Consider the following 22299-nt stretch of genomic DNA (forward strand, 5'->3'; position numbering starts at 1 on the left):
CTTTTCTCTTGCCGCGGTGCTCCGGCGCCCATTTCCCTTTCATCAAGCATGCAGGCAGGCATGGCGAGGGCCCGCCTGCGTTCGCGCATGTTCCATCACCGTGAATTGTTAAAGGTGTAGCACCGCCATGCAACTGTGATCCGTCTCTCGGAGGATGTCGATTTAGAATACCCGTCTGCCAAGGTTGCGGTGAGCCCCCCCACCAACCCCCCAGGCCCCCCTCCCAGCAGTCATCATTGTTGTGTTCCTCATTGTGCCGCGTGACAGATTCGACGCTCCTCTTCCTCTTTCCTGCGTGTTTTATTTCCGCGGCTCAGAGAACACTTTGTCATAGATCTGAGGCGAAAAAAAAAACCCCGTCACTCAGATTTGCAAATCAAAATTACCTCTAAATATAACTCTGTCTGCGCTGCAGCGGCTCTGGTGCGTCACGATGCGCACGCCGCAGAGTCATGATTTGTTACGCCAGACAATGAACAAAATGGATTATTCCTCCTCCTCCCTCCAAATTCCCCCCCTTCCCGCAATTTCCTTTAATTTCATCTCCTCCTTTTACTTTTTCTCGCTGTGGACAAAGGTCAGCTCACTGCGCAACATGTTACTGTCTCTCAAACGTAGTCCGCAGCAAGCATAGTCTTTCCGGGTGTTTGTTGACCTTTATCTTGATCAGTAAGGGCTCTATCTTTCCACTCAGCGCTCTGTTACGCAGCCCCTCACTGATTGATATCTCTGTATCAGCTCTCTTACCTTTAAGGTCAGGTGCTAATCAATGTAGCTTTTTCCTGTGTTACCACAACTTTTCCTGATTTTTCTCTCGCGTCTGTATTTAATGTCTTCACAACGGTGGAAAGCGCAGGGGAAAAAAATCAAATAGGAGCAGCTTGACGGCTTGCGTCTTGTGCAGACTGGACTGATTGCATTCATGCAGACCAGCTGGAAGCTCAGGAAGTATTAAATCTTAATAAGAATGAATGTAGTCTAGATTAAATTGGCTCAGTGGTAAAACTTGTGGATTGAGTGCTGTTATTCGTACAATCTGATACAATTCATTTAGATAGCATCAAACACACCCTTATGTTGAAATAAACATTTCATGCATATATTCTTCGGAGCCAAATATGCCAACACATCAAGTGGATTTTTAATGAATTGGGAAAAGTCATGTGTTTTCATGACTTTACGTAGGGTCTGTAACAAGAGTGAAAAGTTGAGCTAAGCATTCAGCCACTAGATGACACACTAGAGCTTCACTGTATTGGATTTAAAATAGCCTTTGAGGGGTTAAATTGAAAAAAAAAGAATAAATAATAAATTGCATCTACACTCAAACATTTACACCCACACAAAGTGTGTAATTAAATATAGGTCATTATCATTGACATGATCCCGATCTTCTAGCAGTATATTACAATATCAAAATTTAAAACCGTTTTTTTTAACAAAAAAAAACAAAAAAAACACAGAATTGTTGTCTTACGAACAATCCTGTGGGCAAATCATAATTTCCTCAGTTATGCATCAAACTAACAACAAACTAGCTAAAGCAAAGCTTAAAATGGAAACATTTACTTTTTTTTTATGCTGACAGTGGCGCAGCCGTCCTGCTGAGTCGCCTGACTAATTCCCATTCCATGTTTGTCAATCCCTGAGCTCAATACTGCACATAAACCCCAACCTTTCATGCCTTCCTTGATACAAAGTCATCAATAACACCAGCTAAACAAATTTGCTTCAGTATTCAAATTAAACCAGGATAAGTGCAATGTAGTGTGGTGTATTGCAGTGTGATTGATTCTGCTCTGTAAACAGCTTGAGGTGCAGCTCTTCTTCTGTTTGTCATTTGAGGGGCCCATCTATCAGACATGGGGTGTCAACTATGTGATATAAAGCTTTGCAAAAATGTATTGTTTGGAGGAGGAAGAGGAGGAGGAGTTAATGTTCATGACAAGCAGAGAGAGACCAGTCCAGTCCTAACTTAAGAAAACTCAAGTTAACTTTCTTAACTCTTAACTTTGTCATTGCATTTTAGCAGAGAGGCCTAAGTCTAGAGGCAAGGTATGAATGGAAGGTTTGAGTGAGGCACATGGTCAAGCTCAGGGTTTGCTGTACAGAAGAGTGCAAAATGAATGTGTCAAGTCCTTGCAAAGATAGACAGAAACTTGTGTGTGTGTGTGTGTGTGTGTGTGTGTGTGTGTGTGTGTGTGTGTGTGTAAATCCTGAATGACTCGTGGAAAAGGTTAGAGCTAGAACACTATGATTAAATGTCTGAGTTTGACTTTGTCAACACAGCTTTCCCTCTCATGCGACCCTGCCGACTATGTATATTGCAGCGTCCACAGCAGAATGTCAACATAATGCTTCTAAGGAGACACCCTAGTACAAACAGTGTCTGCTCTATGTAATACATCAACAGTGTTGTTTCCCACAAGGCCACTCGTCAAACTATAATTCATCCTTTGCCCAAATAAGTTTAACCAGATGAATGTCACAAGGAAATATGTACAGCTGCTGCACTCGTGTGAAGACAAGCAGGCTGGTGAAAAAAGAAGGTCGCCATAACTTTTGTTTATGTGGCACTGAAAGACAGAAAGAAAAAAGAACAACATTAAATCAGCCCATAGGAGCCTCAGTTGGATCCAAGACGAGGAACTTCGTTTGATGAGGTTGAACGCTTTGTCTTATTACAAGAATTGTTTTGCCACAGTTAAACTGAGGACAGCAGACAGGTGATGAAAGGATAAGTGCGGCACAAGAGGCCGCGGATAAATTTAATACAGTTCGAGGACAATATAGCAAATGGAACACAATGGATTTGCCAAACTAATCAGGATTCCACAGGTTCATTGCTGCGAGGCTGCCGAGCGCTCAAATGTGCCGGGACGAGACGCAACTACCTACCTGAAGGGATCAGGTTTAAAGTCACTGTTTATTCTCCGAGCTTCTCAGAGGATGTTTATATTCATTATATTGTTTATTAAAAATGTCATCAAAGAAAAAATTGCAGGCTCGAGCGATCTCTCACTCTCATCAGCAATCAACTGTTATGAGTGATCTGTTTGTCGCTAATAATAATTTGTGCCACAATAAATGACTCCTACTCCCTTCGCTTTACGGCAGCTAATCGTTTGTTTTTATAGCTCGGCTGAGCTAGTATTAATAAACAACACAGCCGCTGTCGGCTTTTGTAAAGGGAGGCCATCTATAGTTATAGCCGAACATCTCATCTTTCTTCACAAGCACCACCTCTGCTAACAAGGTGCCATTTTTCTATTTGATGCATCCAACCAACAAAACCAACCTTATGTTCTTTAACCAGACAGGATTCATCACCAAGGCAACCTGCTCTTCAGCTATCCAAATGGCAAAGATAATTGCATGTACAGGCCACATGAATATGCATAACCACAACACCTTCAGACAGTTCAGGCTGATGGAACCTGGAAAGATGAAACCATTTTCTTGCTGCTTCTTTGCTCGTCAGCACATCGCGGACTTGGTAGAACGTAAAGCCCTTGTTCTGCGTGCGTCTATGTAACCACGAGTACATTGTGAGTACATAAGTACCAGCAGGGACCGGTCTTGTGATGTCTGTCATGCAGACCTGCCACCTGCTGAATCCCCCTGATTGTGCCAGGCTCAAGAGCTGTGATAGTAATTCACTTATGAAGCACATTCTCCCCACCGTGCAATCACAACATGTTGTTCATTTGGTTTCTCATCACAATTTATGGTCGCGCCACAGTGTGGTGCCAACACGGGGTCCGTAGGAGGAAAAAGAAAAAAAGGAAAAAAAGAAAAGCCTGGCGCTGCGTTTTACGAGTGAAGTGATGATGGGAGGTGGGGGGGTGGGGGAGGGACTGCGAGGGGGAAAGAAGTGACAGTGGACTTCAAAGAGAACATTCTGTGCGTGAAAGCGGCACACAGGTTTATTACACTGTCTTGTGACATGAAGGGGGTGTTGTGTTGTCACACTTTGAAAACGTAACAAGATGAAGCTTTACACCGGTCTTTTTATAGATTGGCCGCAGTGTTTATGGAGATGACAGTGCTTAACATGTTACACGCTCCTTTAGACTCACAGCGAGGGGCGTGTGCACGTAGGTGGGGGAGAGGGGGTGGCAGGTTGGAGAGAGATACAAGGAGGGCATACAGAGTAGGTGAAGCTGAGCAAATGAGAATATTTGGTTGTGGGGGGTGCAGCGGGAAGGATTAGAGAAGGGAGGGAACGATTTGACAGAGAGGCAGGCGATGAAAAAGGTGAGCGAGGAAGACGAAGAGAGGGAGTGATGGGAAGAGGCAAGAGAGAGTTGTGGGGATAATGAGGGATAAAAAGGATACATTGATCTGAGGAGGGAGCGAGAGATGGAGAGTGGGGGTAGAGCGGAAGCAGGGACACGGATATCATGGCGCCGAGCGTCTGTTTCGTGGCTACGCCGAGTCGCTGCAAAGAGTTTTGCAACAATAATCAGCTAATGCAGCGTAAACACCAACATTTTTTGGGATGAACAGAGGGTCTGCTGCTTGTGGTATTTATAGACTCGGAGTGGCACGCGAGAGCTTCGCATTGTAGCACTAATACTCCTGAGTGGAGAACCTTGTGGGCTGCACAGCCAGAGGTAACAGCAGGTAGAGCTGTTTCTCCCGCTGGCTTCAGGTCGCTTCGATACATTTTGCCGCAGTCGATAAAAATCATTTGTTGTATTTAGTAGAAAAAAGGACTTTGTTGGTATTGGCTGGCGGGTGCGCATGCATCCTGCTGATATAATGGTTACTTGCCTACTACTCTCGGGTCTTGGGTTCACCTCCTGGGTGGGGAGGGTCTGTCTGCCTACACAGGTCTCCTGCAGGTGCTTCAGTTTCCCCTCTAATTAGAAAACATGTGTCATAGGGTTTATCACCAGTGACTCGCTGAATCCGGCTCGCTAATGCGAAGATGCTTTTGTTACTCAAAGGACTGTTTTGCTTTTGTTATTATTGCTGTTTTTCTTTTAACAATTAACCAGAGCAGCGGAGCGGTTTTTGTGTTTGAGTTGTTGTGGAGGCTTAATCCCCACATTTCCACAGCTCCGTGTGAAACACACACCCTCCAACACGTACAAGACGAAGAGCACTCCAGAGAGGACACGGAGTCTTCTTGAATCCCTACGACTATTTATTATTCGCAATTTACCTTGGACGCTTATCTTCCCCTTCACTTAATGATCTTAAAATGTGCACTTGTTATTGTTCTTGACCCTGTTATTACCGTTAAATCATTTATAGTTTACCTTTTACCTTACCTTTTCAAGCATTGACTGTAACCTTTGTCTACGTTATAACGTTGTTACATTTATTTTAATTTATTAGCTTAATCCATTCATTGACCAAGTTGGAAATGTTACTCATTTGTTTATTTACTTATTAAATTAATATTATTGTTATTATGTGCAACAGTTAAGCGAGTGGAAACGGAAACATTGTAATCAAAAATGCATGTGTGCGCTGCCATGCTCACGTGTTTTTTTGGATCAGTAAAGATGGCCGTGGTGGTAATTACAAAATTCCCAAGAGCACTTGAAAGCAGCAAGCGACACAGCATGGCACAGTGCGGATCATAGTGACCCTGTAGGTGGTGCAAATTTGCCGTGATTGCTTCTAGCTGCTCAGCGCCGGCGGAAATAATTGCAACTTAGACATTTGACAAATCTTTGCAGAAGCCCCATCAAACGAATGGCGGCTCATCATCAGACAGCTTCATCGAGCCCCGCGGGCTTGTAATATACAGCGTCTAGGGTTGTATCTATAAATAGGTCGCGCCACTTGATCCCAGGATAACAGAGTGGTGATGAGGTCCCGCAGCCAGGTTAGTTATCTTGACAATGGGAGATACAACCCACTGCTTGTCGGCCTCGGGGTCGAGACCATTCAAAGAGCAACGTTGTGGGGCCGCAGTGGAGTGTAAAGATAGTAGAGGCAGATTTTGCAAAAGATCCTGAACACATTTCTCTCTAACAGCAAATAGTTGCTTTGAAATGTGTTAAAACAGCTCAAAAATCAGAGGCTATAATGTCACTCTGGTCAGTTTTCTAGTCGGGGAAATTAAAAACATGCATGAAAATGAAAGGAAAACAAAGTATAATGATGGCTAGTTGGCCATTTCCACTTACTTACTACTGCACTGCATGGGTACGGCCAGCATTATGCAAAACATCCTTCACCTACCGAGTGTGAAAAGCTAATTACACAAGGAGTAAATTATTGGAGGGGAGCATACATCTTAATTAAGTTTGCATTTCATTAGAATACGTGCAAGATAGCTTCAAATCCAATGGCATTTTCCTCCCCCCCCCCGCGACACGCGGGAGCGTGTTCACACATTGTACACGTGTGGGAGGATGCTGGCGGTGCGGAGGAAGGTTGTCGGGACTGCGCATGGGTGACACAGATTATGTTTGCGTGCATGTTTCGGTTCGCGGGCTGCGGCGCTCATTTGCATGAGCACCGCGAAGGTTAGACAAGCAATCAAATTATTGTAGTTTGACAATGATAGGATAATCCTTAACATAATATGTCAAGGGTATTGATTTTCCTTAGCTCGCCAATGCAACCGGGCGCGGAGATCCATCTTGTGTGGGCGGTGAAACAGAGCGTTAAGGGCTTGTGGCACCAAATTGGAAGACCTTGCTTGTTTCTTGTCTCTGGGGCTTTGTAACCCCATGGAAGGAGGTGGGCAGTAATGATACATCACAAGCCTTTCCGTTGATTCGACGCTGAAAAGCGTCACAGTACCGTCCTCTGTTTTGCATTCCTCCCGTGTTATTAAAGCAGCGTCGGAGCGTGTTTGTTTGTTTTTTTCTTCCTTCCTCATGACGGAGAGCGCAAATGGAAAAGAAAAAACCCAAAGCTCGACTCAAGTCCAGCTGGTTGCCAGATTTCTCTCTTAGCCCCTGTCAGCTGAGAGCAGTGTGAATTTTCCAAACAATTTGTTCTCTGCTGAAGAAATATTGTACTGGCGAATTCACTGGGTGCATGCAATGAATCTTCTCTTTGGATGAGCATCTGTGTCGACCTGTTAAAAAAAAAAAAAAGAAAACATCTCAAGCCATTTTGTTGACAGCTGCTTGGTTGTGTGTGCACCAGGCAAATTAAGTGCAATTTCTGCAATGTTGTGATTGTTAATTAACACTGTTTTTTCCCCCTCCTTTTCTTGCAGGTTTCATCCACACGTGCGGAGGCAATTTAAAAGGGAGGAACGGGACGATAGAGAGCCCCGGCTTTCCGTATGGATATCCAAATGGAGCGAACTGTACTTGGGTGATTGTGGCAGAGGAAGGGAACAGGATTCATATAGTCTTTCAGTCTTTTGCAGTGGAGGAGGAATATGACTTTTTATCTTTGTATGATGGACATCCGCACCCTGCCAACTTCAGGATAAGGTAAGAAGGCAGCCTCCTAAGCCGTGTTCAATGGGAAGTTTTAAAGGCAGACGGGAATGGGGTGGGCTGGGGTGGGGTGGGGGGGGTGGTAGAGTGATCCATGCTGATGAAATGCTCATTTCAAGTCTAGACTTGGCATAGATTACCCATCGATGGTCAGGGTCTCTGCTTCTTTCTAAAATTATTTTGTGCAGACGTAGAAGGCCTGCAATGATTTTATTTTCTTGTTGGTAATAAAGAATGTATTATATGAATTTTTACGATATTGAACCACATGTGTATTTGTTTTAAGCAGTAAAAACAAAACCACACAATTCTTTTCCACAACAAACAACAGTGAACGTGTCAAGGAGAGGGAATTTGACGAACTGGATAGTCAATTAATGTATGGTAAATACACCCATGCCATTCGAAGACATTTCTGGAGCTGAAAGCTGAAGGAGGATGCGTTGCAGTTATTCTTGAATGAGCAAGCTGTGCTGGCTTCAATGATGCATGGGTCAGCCCAGTAGCCAACCATCCTTTATTCAAATGCTTCAGTGAGAAGTCGGGCTTGGAGGAAAACACGAACATCACGCCGAGATTTGTCCTTGTTTACTTTAGTCACTGAGCAAACAACTGTTTGCAAGTCTGTTCTTTCCACCTTCGCACGAAAGCCTGAGGTGTGAGTGGCGTGGGAAGTTCTCTGTTGCATGTTTGTTTTTTTCTTTTTTTACTGCACCCTCTACACAGAATCCGTGTCTCACTTGACTCGCTGCTGTTTGTGGGTTGAATATTGGCAAACATTGTTTGAGAGCAGAATCATGTATGAAATTACACGGCTCGTGCGTTGAATGTACATTGTGCCATTTCAATGGTTTAAATACAGACAATTTTTCTAACTGTAAGAGTTTGTAATATGTTCGCTGTTCAAAGAGTTCAACCCATGAATATCTCTGTATTTTAATAAAATTTCCAAATCAAAAGCAAAAAGCAAAAAAAAAAAATCTTGGTTGCCACGTTAGTTAATTATTAACACTCCTGGCAAAACAAGCATGTTGTTTTTCAATCATGAGACGCACTGCCTGATAGAGAATCCACTCCAATATTCTCAAGATGCTCTGTTTCCAAGATAAAACCCCTATTATCGACTTGTTTTGTGTTAGGATTTCAAAGAGAGAGCCACAAAGGTTTCACATTTTCTTTGTCAAACCAAACTGCTCAAAATAAACCCGCTCCTCATAGATAAGTGTGCTGTGTATTGTGAGAAGATTATCTCTCCTTGGAGCTGATTCAGACGTCCAGATACACACATCCACTTTTAAACCTGTCAAAAGCCCCGTTGAAAGGGAACATCTTACAGTCTGATCATCCACTTTTTGGAATCACGGGCGAGCTTCGTCAGAGGCCAGAGTAGAGTCCGCCTTTTCTCAGAAACACTTGAACGGTGGCCCAAAATTATTTTTTTATGTGGCATTTTGCTTGACTTGACTCAAGTAGAAGTGGGCTGGGGTCACATGCAAATGCAATGGGGCATGTATAGAATGGAGAGGCAATGGAAAGGAATTATGCAAGGCTGAATCACTGTTGATACTTGAGCAGCTGAATCACTTTGGATGCATGAAGGCTTAAAATGCATCAAAGTGTGATCAGGGCTGGAAGACTACATAGGTCTTGTACACTCTTGGAAAGACCGGTTGAATGCATCACCTGTAGTCTAATATAGCCTTAAATAGTCTTGGAACAACTTACAATAAAGTTTCCTGCGAGCAGTTCTGCTGCAAACGCTGCTGTTTGTTCTTGCCTCCATTTTCAACGACAAGTTCTCAATATGATGTCAGCTTTGTTGAATGCAAACATGAAATGAGGTCAGAGACAGAGCAGCGACACCTGCGCTACTGCGTGGCTGTTCCGCAGACTCGAGGATGAAGGCAAATGAAGACGCGGAGTCTTTAAATCCAGTAAGTGGCGTCATGTTTTTATAAGTTGACTCATAACTTAAGAACTTTTCCAATTTCGTTTTTGATCGTTATTAATGTAGCATTTTCATCGCTAAAGAGCCAACCAGACCTGAGAAATAAGTACATAAGTAACGACCGCAGCTTCGGGCACACTGGCCTGTTTAGTACTGTCCCAAAGCATCCACACTTTACTGCTTTGTGATACGATGGATTGACTATATACTGTATAAACTGCTCAGCAGCTACGTCGTGTTATGTAACCGCAACCAAGGGATTATTTGTTCAGCCGTATTCTTTTAGTAGCGAGTTAACCAGCTGTTCAAACAACGTAATTGCACCATGCCAATACGTAATGAATTACAGTGGTTGATGAAAAGCTCAGTTTCAAATTTGAAGGAGATGTTGATAATGTGTATGTGTGGTTGCATCAGTTTTGTAATCCAGCTGTAGGTTAGTGCTGCCCGTGGGCCTTTTGTCTGAGGAACGAGGTACGAGGAGCTGAGAAACATTTCCTCTAACCGTACCGAGGCCACTGAAGTGCAGCATGTATAAATAAGACAGGCACAGAGCGCTCATACTAGGCAAAATAACTCGTACTTGTACTTTGGGAGGGCACGGATTGTTCTCGTATGCACACCATTGACCTGTTAACCGACCCTGGTTGGGAGCTTTCCATCAGAGTGAGTTTCTCTTTTCCACCTCAACATGTCTGAAATGCTGTTTCATTCTGTCTTCATTCCACTGTGATCATATAAGAGCAAAAGAAGAGAAAAAAAATTGACATTTTTCTGATGGATGTGATTTACATTAATTTAAATTTACTGTTTGTTTGTTTTTTTTTCTAGTAGATGTAATAGACTTTAGTCCATCTCTCTGAATGAAGTAATACTATTACATAAAAAAAGAAAAAAAAAGAAATATTTTTGGTGAACCTGACCTGTCTTTTTCGGGAGGACTCCAAAGATTAATTGGCTCAGCTGCTTGTCTCTGATATTTCTGTATGTGTTTCTGTGTTCATCACCACATGGCCAGCATCACCCACTGTTAAAGTGTATAAGTGGTGGACAGCAGAGGGTTATTTCCTACTGGCACAGTTTTTAGTGTTTCCAATACACTTATTTATTTGTTGGGGCCTGCCACAAATAAACTGTCACTCATTACAGGTTAATTTTTATTTGATTTTTTTTGTTTTTCATCCCTCTTCCATGGAAGTAACCAGCTACCATCTTGCGCCACCTTTCATCTGATTAACTTTTTAATGAATTTCTAGCATGTCGACCTGAAACATATTTTCCTGGGTTACCTTTAAATGTGCCACAGAGTTGATGTGAGTTTCCTTGAGAATGATATTGTGTTGCCAGAGCTATAGGGCGGCAGTATGGAATGATTACCACTGCGCTTGCTGACCTTTACCTTAAAAAAGCAAGAATTCGTTTTGGGGCACAGATATTTTTTTTTCCTTTGTCTCATTCTTGTTGGTTGCCATGATGCCCTGTGGAGCAGGGTTGACCAGGATCATTATGAAGTATTAACATCCATGAGGGGGAAACATTCCTGGTTAATTATATCTTTGTTCAGGGCAACATATTAAACCAATCCACATGTGGCCGTTCAACGGGATTGTGACTCAAACTGGAAACAGTAACTGTCAGTGTGCATGCCCGGGGTTTTAGGCACCGCATTAATGAGCGCACCTGCACTGAGCTAAGTAATCTTACTGTTCAGACATGGCACAGCCTTTATTATAACCAAAATTACATCCAAAGCTTGTTTTGAACAATGCTACTGATGTCACGAAAACCAAGCAATTACAATTGTCTAAAAATCTGAGGGTACTTTTTCTTTTCTGCAGCAGCTTCAGTGTTTCAATTATTGAGCGGACTTTGTCCTGCACGGGTTTTGGCAGCATATATGCCTTCAAGGTATTGAGTCTTTTCTGCAATGGAGGGAAAATAATGCCTGAAAAGAACATCAAGAAAAACTACCTGGGGACCAATAAGGAAAGAGTTGTGTATGAAAGTACTTTGTATTCACTGCGAATGACCACAGTGTTGTACTTGATGTGCTCGAGTTGGTATGCAAAATAAACCGCGTTGCATTTTAAACAGAGGAAGGTAACGCCTTCAGTTTGACGAAGTGCCTGAAGGACAAGCACTCCAACCTATTTAAAGAATTCAAGGTGAGTGATTTTCATTTTGTATGAACACACCAACTGTTAAACTCGAGCTCGGGCCTGCACCGCTGCGGTTGGTGCTGCAAAACAAGTGTTATAAAGCGCAGGGTATATGCTATGTCGTAGTGGTCTATGTAAAATGTCAGCACTGTGCAGAAGTAATTAAACCTACTGATTCAAGTAATTATTGGAATGTTAATTGTTTCAGTACATATTTGCACTCTGACCCTATCTGTGATTTAAAGTTGCTGTTTGTTTGGGAGGGGTAGTGTGGTTTAGTGGCCTGCTAATTCACCATGTTAACATGCATAGCATTAGTGAAACAATTACCCATTGAAGAATATATTCTGAGTAACACATTTGTACAGTAGTGTATCTTCACAATAATGTCATTTTTGCAGTAAACATAAGAGTTTGCTAATCTTGACGACCCAAAGACCAAGTGAAGGAGACATGGAAATACCTTCTTCTCAAATATTCCCAATGGAGTATTCAAAGCTTCTTCTTTTTTTTTGGCAATTGCCACATCTCAAGTGTCCAATGCTTCTACCTGCTTTCATCTTAGACTTACAATGCCAGACAAACTTACCACCGATAACGTCATGATACCTCTGCTAAGAAGTGTATGATTCTGTATTATTCACAGTATGCCAATGAAAATATAAACGCAAATATTCCAGGATGGTGTCAACTGTGTTATGTGTTGCGCATATAAACACTTTCACCCTTGCACAGACAGTATATTGAAATCGGTCACATTTTCTTTCTTAGAAGCTTCGGCAAGAGGATGACCATGTCCACCAGATAAAGACGGGAGTAAAGTGGGCAAACTTTAACACAGCCGACTACATCAGAAGATCGAGAGAGAGGGAGAGAGAGAGAGAGAGATGTAGAGGTTGGAAACTGGATTCAGTTACAAAAGTGAGTTGCAAGTTAGTTTCACGCGTATAGAGATTCTCAAAAATATAAATGCTAAAACAGACCTCATTTGAGAACATTTACATAAACAAGACTGAAGGAGGCCTTTTCAGGAGAAAACACTGAAAGAATGAAAAATGATCTTTTCTAAAATATCAGGAATCCATGTTTTTTCAACTATGTGTTAGATAACCTAAAGAGCCTTCAAAGATCTTTACCAATCGATCACCCACATCGACAATGTGTTTGAAGCTCCATCAACGCTTCACAAAAGCAGTATCTGCATTCACTGTACCAGCAGATCTTTCATGTCAGCTCACCAAATGGACGGAGCGCTCTGTCCCAGAGCATGAACTCTGTCAGTATCTGACAAACTCACTCACTGGTATTTATTGACTTAGCCAAAAATGAGGAGCGGCATGCTGGCTGAGATCAAAAAAGAAAGGCCACCTGATGACGGGTCAAATGAGTTTTAGAGACTATAAAAGTCTTTGCCTCCCACATTTCTTTTACAGATGCACTTAGTGGTGAGCAAGTGTGACTTTGAACACTGACGTCTGGTTCGACCTTTCAATGGATGAAAATGAGTATAATGATGCTGATGATGGTAGGTGTTGCCCATGCCGTGATGACACGAAAAAGAAAAGTTTACAGCTTATTCAGAATGTCCCCCTTTGAGTACGATGAGAGAGCAGAGAGGCAGTGATGCTGCTGCAACTCAGGGGTTTTCCATAAGTGATGTTAAAAAAAGATTCTGGGTTGTGGGTGCCTCGGTACTGGGGAGAATCATCTCTCCTGCTGGAAGACCAATGGGAGCACATTGCTTTTGCTATCAAACTTTGCCAGAGGCTATCTCTGCATTGCTGCGTCAAGCTGGGCTTCTGAGAGTATTCAGTGCTTAAGGGATTATTGTCAGTGCGAGCTGTTAGGGACTGACCAAAGAAAATGTTGTAGATTTGCTGGTGTTCCTCCCCAAAAATCCTATGATTGTGTGTGTGTGAGTGTGTGTGTGTGTGTGTGTGTGTGTGTTGTTTTTTTGGTTTTTTTTTTTAGTTTGGAATCAATAAAAAGTGATGCAGTTTTTTGTTATAATGTATCTGCACAGAGAATAGTTTTTATGTCCTTACCCAGTTTGAGGTGGAGCCAGGCAAGTACATATCCTGTCGACTATGGATCTGTAGAAAAACTGAATGTGTCTTTGAGATAATGCAATTTTCTGAGTTAATATGAATCTATTTTTTTTATATATATTATTGTGAATTGTTTCTAACGGTTGAGTTTAGCTATAATTGGAGTTTCATCTTGCTTACTGTAAACTGAGCCATCATTTCCAACGTCAAAGTATTGCAATAGTAAATCTGTGTTCCATTGTCCATTTTTTTTGTTTCTGTTTTTGAAGGATTTCTAACTACTGTTGTGTATTGGGTATTTTTTGAATAAAAAGTGAATGTCCAATTTATAGCACATCCAGCATTTGACTACTAGTATTTAGTACATCCTTACTGCATCTCAACATTTAATGTTGACTGTTCAATGGGAAAAAGACAAACAATTGGCTTGTCTTCATTGTCAGTCTTCTTTGTCTTTCTAATGATCCTTATGATCTTAATGATAGTCCTAACCAGTCTAACAACAAGCTCTCAAAAAATGATGCAAGAGAAAAGTTGTTTTTCAAAAACGGGTTAGCGTAGATATTTCTGGGGTCACAGCTGAATAACATTTGCTTTGAACTGAAACTTTTGTGCAGACTATATTTCTGAAACTTTGTGCAGACTACAGTTCTGCACAGACTAGTCACTGAGATTTGGATTTTTGGAATGCCTTTTGAAAGCGAAAAGTATTTCTGTCTTAGTTTAGAACAGAATATTTTTCATGTGATCAGTTGTAATATACTGGCAGATTTATAATGTATATTGATTAGATTAATTAAGGATTGCAAGCCCCAACAATTTGACTCTTTGAAATGACGTTAGTCTGAAGTATTATTTCTAGGGCTGATTGTTACGTTGAGCATCGTTGCGTTTCCATAACTATTGATTATAGATAACAAGATATTTACATGTTTACTCAATCCAATGGCAATGCTATTATCTATTAGCAAAAATAGCAAATACCCCATTAGGAGACATTTCAATTTTAGTTTGCGCTTTAGTGTGCTTAAGTCTAAAACAGAGACATTTTTCTTTGCTTGGCCTCACTTTTGGAAAGCCATTGCTATTCCATTGGAATAAAAGTAAATGATCCACGCCATACTGTCAATGTTAGATTTTTCCTACTGCATAACTTCTGGTTAGTGCTTCCGTAGCCTCAAAGAGAATTTGTGGTCTGCTACGGTTAATCCGACCCTCAGTCATCTCCTCAGACATCCTCACACTGGGAACACGGTCAGTGTAGAGTCGATGAACACTCTGGGGAAGCTGAAGTTGCAATCCATGAATAATGCCTTGTTGTTCAAAAAAAAAATCAGTGCAGTGCAAGTTTCCACATGATGTGTCATAGAGATGTTTCCTTTCCCACATCTGTATTTCAATGTAGCTGCTTTGTAACTTGCTTGCTAGTGCTGGTTCTGCAGTAAAGAGGCTGCATGCTCTGTGCAACTGAGGACACATATTTTATTTACTTAATTTCTATATTTCAGCCCTTAAGGGTACATATTTTAATGTATGCCTAAACGAAATGGCCACGTTCATTCCAACATTCACACTAAAAAAAACGTCACAGGGAGAGACGTCTATTTTTTTCCTCGTTGTCCGTTTGTGGAGGTAAAATTGTTCAAAACAACATCAGGCCCACAATAAATCAAAGTGTATATAAAAGAATACTGCATAGGTTTATAATATTATCCGTGATGAAGGAAAATGAAACTGGACTGAAATCAGAATAACATTGTAAACCAGGAGCCGACGACTCCAATGTCTTGATTCAGGCATTGTAGCAGATTACCTGGTACCGAACGACCACAGATGATGTTTTGCTGAAACTTGGATTCATATGGAAATAATCCTGCCATTCAGTGAGAGGGGAGGAGAGCATGACTAATTCCTGCTGCAAGAGAAAAAACAAATGGCTCTTATTTTGGTGCCGCCCCCCCCCCCCTCTGATCCAGCCCAAACCTTTAAATAGCATCGTTGTTCTTTTGTTTTTTTTTAGTCACACTTTGTTTTTTTCCCCAAGTGGAGGATTTCCTCACAATGCGGGACTGTGTTGTGTGGCGCCAGAAAAAGATAATTCCATAAACAGTCTTTGCCTTGCCTGGAGGGTCCAAAATGTAAACCGGTAAAATGCTTACTTTCACACATTTAATTCTCTTAAAAATAAAAAAAAGTACTCTGAGAGGGAAATAAAGCAAAGCCTCTGCACCTTTTTCACCTTAGCTTGGTCAACGAAGATGCAGAAAAGACTGCATGATTGAGAATGCTCTGTGTTCCAACTTGATTCAGTTTTCTGTCTCTTTGTCCTTATGTGTGTCCTTGATTTTCTTAATGTTGACATTTCTTTGATGCTAAGGTGTTATTTAACAGAAATACACAAGACCCTGAACACAATAACAGGCAGCATCCTATTCAATGCATCGTATTGTTTGTGTGATCATAAAAAAGACTGACAGAGATAAAAGACGACTTTTAAAATGAATGTTATTAATTAATTAATTGAGGCAGACATTCAGAGGGGAGGACGACAAAAGTGACAGTACATTTTTCACATAAAAAGAAATCGACATCCCTCTGATGGCTCTGATTAGTGTGGCTTCCCATTGATCTATGCATTCTCTTTGTTGTGGGAAGTTTCTCGCCTCTCTCACTTGGTGCCTTGCTCACATCCATGCAATTTCTTCTTCCCTGTGATTGCAGCGTGAAGCAGCAATTATTGTGCTGAAATGATATGCTGTCGATAATAGAACCAGATGAAATTAGATGTTTTATTCTAGCCTTGTATTACTAAAAGCATAATTATGTATATTTTTGATGCTTTGCTGTATTTCCGTCGGATCTCTTTCACAATTTACTCCAGCAAACGGTGAAAATTATTGTAAATGCAGAGCTAGAAATTCTGAAACTTGTGATCTCATTAAAAAAGATGCAACCGTAAAACTGGAGTCTAAACGATAAGGACTGTGGTTCATTGTGATGTATGCCTTTGGCACATTCAATTCTTGCCACAGCTGTGCTTTACTTTCAAACTGCACACTTTGCCAAGACCACTTAGCTGTTGTGCATACAGTTCTTCCTATTTCTTTTGCTCTGCTCTAGGGTTGGGACTCGTAAGACATGGCAAAAATGATGTGCAATATTTCCTAGTCTGGCTGGCAGTTATGCAAATATGACCCTTCACTAGTGGTACGGACAATGAGTGAAGACCAAATGTCCAACCTGTAAAATGTAACCATGCATAGTTTTGGTTCTGGTGTTAAATCAGCAAAAAGCTTCTTTCGTACACAAATCATTTGCAGAGGTGATGAAACAGTTAGAAAAAAAAATCACCTTGAAGGTGTGGTTGTCTTGGCTTGACTCCATTTGAACCCTGCAGCGCTTCATTTACAGTGCGCACTCCACTGATCCAGTGAAGCATAGCACTTTATTGGATTTCAATAGCAATTGCAATTTTGGCGTCCAGCAATCATAAAAGAAGATGATTCATGTTGATAATAATTATACTGCACTAAGGCAATTGTTTTGGAATACATTCTGAAACACAGTTATCTCCAGATCTGCAGGGTTTTTTTTTCTTTTTTTTTCTGGGGATAACTTACTGACAAACCTGGGATAACATTGTATTGGAATCTCAAATGGTCACAATATATGACTTTGATATGTTGGTGACAAAGCCAGGCAAGTAAAGTTGGTATTTATCATCACAAGTAACTGTTGTCGGCCGAAAAAATCTTCCACAGTAACAAGCTTTGTAGACTTCATTTATTTTTGCATTTCTCTCTTGTGGTGCAAATGCTTTGATTAGCACTTGTATGTTCCCTTTGATTTTACATTTTTCTTTTAAGGGTAAAATCTCACATTGATCGCAAATTAGCAACAAAATAGGTTAGGGTGAGTGAAGGTTGTCTGGGTCAGGGTGTGAATTTCTCTCATGTTGTCGGACCAGCTGCTTTCGCTAAATAACCAAGCTGGACAGGTCTATTTGATGGCTCGTTGGGTAGTAAAATGTATATTTGTGGCTCTTGACCTGTGCTTTACGCAGTTCCCCTTCCTTGTTATGACTTGCCATATAATCCTGGAGGCTGAACAGGAGTAGTCATACAAGTGGTGCCACTTATGTCAAGCTGTAAGGTCTGTGTTCACCGCAGACACACTGCATTAGTCAGGTGATGAGCAGATAAAATTGCGCACCCCCCCCCCCCCCCCCCCGAGTCAAAATTCTGTATATGGTTGCGAGGAGTGCTGTGTTGACCTCAACCAATCATCTTGAAGTGGCTTTGACAAGGTAAGAGGACGTTGTGGCGAGGACATTCACGCCAGATACCAACGTGCTGCATAGTCATAATGTCAGCTGAGATTCGTTTTTGTGACGATTTGTTGTTGGCACCATACTTAATATCCATTTCACTGTAATCTTGAAATGTACATCAAGAACCACACAGGGGGTGACAGATTACAAGATCTGAAAGGCGGGTGATAAATTCAAATTGGTGGATTGATACTTTAGCTGTGAGGCACCGGTTTCATTCTCATTTTTGAGCTGTCCAACATTTTGGAAGAGTCATTGAAGTGAACGGAGCAAAAGAAATGAGCCCTCACATCAATGATACACTTGTCAGTAAGTTTACAGTTAAGGCGGAGAGAGTTTCAGCCTTGCAGTAACTTCAGAATCTTAATAAGCTGTGCGATAAACACACAATGTGGAGTTCTCCTGACCACAAGGTTTCAATTCTTTGCATAAATCTTTCTGGTCTTCAATAAAAAACGATTTAAATTTTTTTGAAGTAAGACCGAGGGCCAAAGATGAATTAGTTAAAATGAGCATTTGACCTTTTGTTTCCGCACTTATTAAAAGCAAATGTCAATGTCTATAGTGGAAGTAATTACTGAATTCATGCCCGTGTCAAACGGGGCTTCTCGCCATTCTTTGCTTTTTCAATCATTTCTTTTTTTAATTTGTAGAAGCGAGACCACCTCAGTGATGTGCTTTTCTGTGTTTCTTGCCTCATCAACCAAAAGGAAGTGCTTCACTTTGATAGTTGCTCTCTTGCTGAGATCAGTCGGGGGAGGCAACTGCTGAGGGAAACCAAATGGGAAGAGTAACAGCGGAAGAGTAACGCGACGTTCTCAAAAAGTGAGATATTTTTTCGAAGGATTTTTTTGACAGACAACCGTCGGTGTGACACCGAAGAGAAGACAGATGCAGGCAGAGTGACAGTGAGTCAGACAAGTCGCAGCACGTTGTTCCTGTCTTCCTGTCCCTGTCTCTCAGTTCTAGCAGTACAGTGAGGCACTAGTCGGATGGGAAATTACCTGACAGTAACCTTCAGGGCTGATGTAGTGTGGTCAAGTGTAAAAAGGGGCTATAGAGTTTCTTTGTGATTTTTTTTTTTGACACTGCCCCCCCAAAAATCTTCTCTTTACACTGTTCCATCTCATCATTTTTGCTGCTGCTGCTGCTGCTGCTGCTGCTGCTGCTGCTGCTGCTGCACCAGTGAAGGCACATGTTGATGCTGGTGTGTCTTTTAATCTTGCTGTTTACTGAGATTAGCTTGGTTGAATGTTTTAAGATAAGATAAGATACTCCTTCATTCTGATGTCATCAGTCGTTTTCGCAAACTGTTTAGTTTGATCACTCATCAGCTTTCATAACATTTAAAAACATTCATAACATTGTGTAAATTGGGGTGGTTAGCATATATTACAGTTGCACACATAACTGCCATAAATTCAAAAGCATATCTGAGAACATTTACAGACCTACTGTGACAACTTTGAATTTGATTTTGAATGAATTTCCGCAGGGACTTCTGTTGCCAAGACAGCAGGTGGCAGCGGATGCCAGATGACGTCTTCCCTCTGTGCGGGTTTTTCATTTGTGACTGGCTGCCAACCGTTGTCTTGCTTTATGAAAGTAGCCAGCATATCCTATACACAGTATATTGCGGTTAGAAGAATTAAATATTTAAACATCGCCTGGAGACCAGTTGCACGCACCGACACTGTTGACCCCTGTAGTGATTTCATTGAACACATGCTTTTTCTGACTCCCTTGAAAACTGCATAATTTGTTCTTGTGTTTCAGAAAAATCAAAGTTTATTTTCTTTTTTCTATTAGATTGCTTGACAACAACAACCTCTTCCCCCTGCAGCGGTAACAGTAGTGACAAGATAAATGTAGAGGACTTGTTGGTGTGTGTGATGACTGAATCTGTGAAGTGCAGGACAGGTGAGGAGATGTGAGGGAATACACAGGGGCAGCATAAACACAAGGCCGACACCTTGTTAAATGTGGACTAAAAGAAGAAGACAGTGTTGAGTTCTATATCAAAGTTTTATTTTGTTTTCTTCCAGTACATAGCTGGCTTGAATTTTAATGTTTTGAATGTTTTTAGACAAACATGAATTTTAGAGTTTGTCAAACAGAAAACACGCCTCGTACAATATTATTATACAAGATTGTATCTCCCGGTCATTATTTTGCACAGACTTTTAAATACAGGCATAACGTCACCAAGGTCTCGTTTTTTTTTGTTTTTTTTTACCTTTATACATTTGCTTGTGCATATTTATATATTTCCTTTTGTGTAAGTTGGCTCAGTTGGAGAAGTCATAAATATGATTTTTCTGTGTTGGTACAAAAATCATGTATGTTTAGTGTCTCTCTACCTTATCTTCCGGTCTTTGTTTTCCACTTAGTCGTCACGTCTGTAGCTGACACACGACACACGAGCTTGTTCAACTTTGAAACTAATTTGCAGAACATGGCAGATACTCTGATGGTCCTGAAATCCATAGGTCAAGGCTCTTAGTGACATTGCACTCATCTTGGTAGGATGCCATTGACCTCAATTTGGGCACACTGTGCATCCGCTTATTTCCCTGTTCATTTCTGTGCAGCACAGCCAATAATTAGTTCCCCCATGGATCGTCCTCCCCTGTCTGGGAGTATGAAGTGCTAATTCCACACCCTATGCAGCTTGCCATCAAACTGTGACTCATTGAATATATTTAACTCCCATGTGGATGTTGTGCTGGGGGACCACTCACCATTGTGCTCCTGTTGAGAATGATGCTGAGCTTTGAAAAAAGAAGAAGGGTAGGCTTGAAGGCTTGTTTGTTAAATGTTCAAGCCACTGTAAGTGCAGCGTTGAATAAGGCTGAGGTAATGCATGTGACATTTCAAAATTGTTTTTTAAAGTGCCGCAATGGCAGGGGACAGAGTATTACTGTTGGCATTTCTATCGGGTGCATTTGCCAGTTTCCATGCTGAGATATTATGTGACTTCTATCTTATGTATATAGATATTTTTTTGTGGGGGAGGGTTTTTTTGGGGGTGTTTTCACTCAGCACAGTGCTGCTGATCTCATTTGTTCATGATTTTTTTTGTCTCCTTTTGATTCCCCCAAGCGTTCATCAAATTAATATTTGAGTTTTCCATTAGAATTTATTTTGCGCTTCAGTCATGTTTGAAATTTAATGATTAAGTTTAATGACTCGGGGTGCAGTGAGGGTGGAGCTGCACCCTGGACAAGTCGCAGTTTATCACAGGGTCACAGAGACTGACTATTCACACACTTGCACACCTGCAGACCATTTAAAGTTGCCAGGTAGCCTAATGTTCATGTCTTTGGACAGAGGGAGGATGCCGGAGTACATGGAGAGAGCCCACACAGAAAAGCAATGTGTGGGAATTGAACCCAAAGCCCAAACTACACTTGATCTTGTGATTTTGAAAACATTTCACCTCTCATCCGAAAGGCTTCTTGGGACTTTAAGATGACCTGGATGACTGAGAACCTTGAGACATGCAACCACGCAACGCTTCTCTCTCCGATCTGACAAATATTTCTGTTTATACAGCACTTTCAAAAAAATCTCTGCTGGTTCCGTGCGGTCCATTTATGTGCAGTAAAAGTTTTTATTTTTTTCTCTCAAAGAAGCTCATATTTATTTTATTTTTTTTTGCTCTAAGGGATTTTGCTTCAAGATTAGCAGTGTGGGAGTGACAAAGACAAAAAAGACGGCTGTGCAGACATGTTCAGGCCAGGGTATTAGGTGTGTTGGATAAGAAGAAGAGTTGAGCCGTGTGACATTTACGCTACAGTGCAGGCGACTTCAGACTTCAGCGCCTCAGCATTCAGGACGCTCTGGTGTCAGCTACTGGATGAACTGCGGTATGAAACGAGGTCTGCTTGCTCAATACTTTTTCAGCACTGTTGTCAATTGAGTAGCTGCAGCGATCTGGACCCACGTGAACCATGAGGCAAACGTCTGAATGGGTTCGAAATGAGAGCAAAGCTGTCTTGCCAATAGTCGGTGACATGGTTTAAAATTACTTCACAGTCCAGACGCTGAGGAAGCTCCCTCTGCTTTCTGTCTACTGTGTTTAACATTTAGTGCTGTATAGTCCCCAAATAATTGTTGTTTGCCTAGCTGATGATGTATGCTCAGAGAAATAATGGAATCTTTTATGTACCTGCAGTTTTTCTGTGCGCCATCAGTCTTTTCTTTCCTCACCAAAAGCCCTTTTTTTCGCCCACCCCACCACCTCACTTTTACCTTGGCGTAGTTCATCAGACCAATTAAGCAACTAACAAGGTTCCAATTAAAGCTCTGTCCGCTCATACGTGTGTCCAAAATTGGATTGCGTGTGGCCATTGACTTTTCCCGCCGCATCCGGCCGTGCTGTGCAATACCT

General features: G+C 41.5%; 1 protein-coding gene across 6 annotated transcripts in view; it reads left to right on the forward strand.

Moving 5' to 3' along the window:
- Positions 1-22299, forward strand: part of LOC142879402 (CUB and sushi domain-containing protein 3-like) — a 194173-nt gene that overhangs the window by 5884 nt on the left and 165990 nt on the right. For all 6 annotated transcript variants that reach the window (XR_012925297.1, XM_076012676.1, XM_076012678.1 and 3 more), the window contains exon 2: positions 7193-7415. Coding sequence is in view for 5 of the 6 variants with exons in the window: in XM_076012676.1 (XP_075868791.1) it covers positions 7193-7415 (223 nt within the window). In the remaining variant the exon portion in view is untranslated. The remainder of the gene's footprint in view (positions 1-7192; positions 7416-22299) is intronic.

Source organism: Nelusetta ayraudi, unplaced genomic scaffold (assembly GCF_046127955.1).
Source record: "Nelusetta ayraudi isolate G7.1 ecotype Tasmania unplaced genomic scaffold, CSIRO-AGI_Nayr_v1 ptg000136l, whole genome shotgun sequence".
Classification (NCBI taxonomy): Eukaryota; Metazoa; Chordata; class Actinopteri; order Tetraodontiformes; family Monacanthidae; genus Nelusetta; species Nelusetta ayraudi.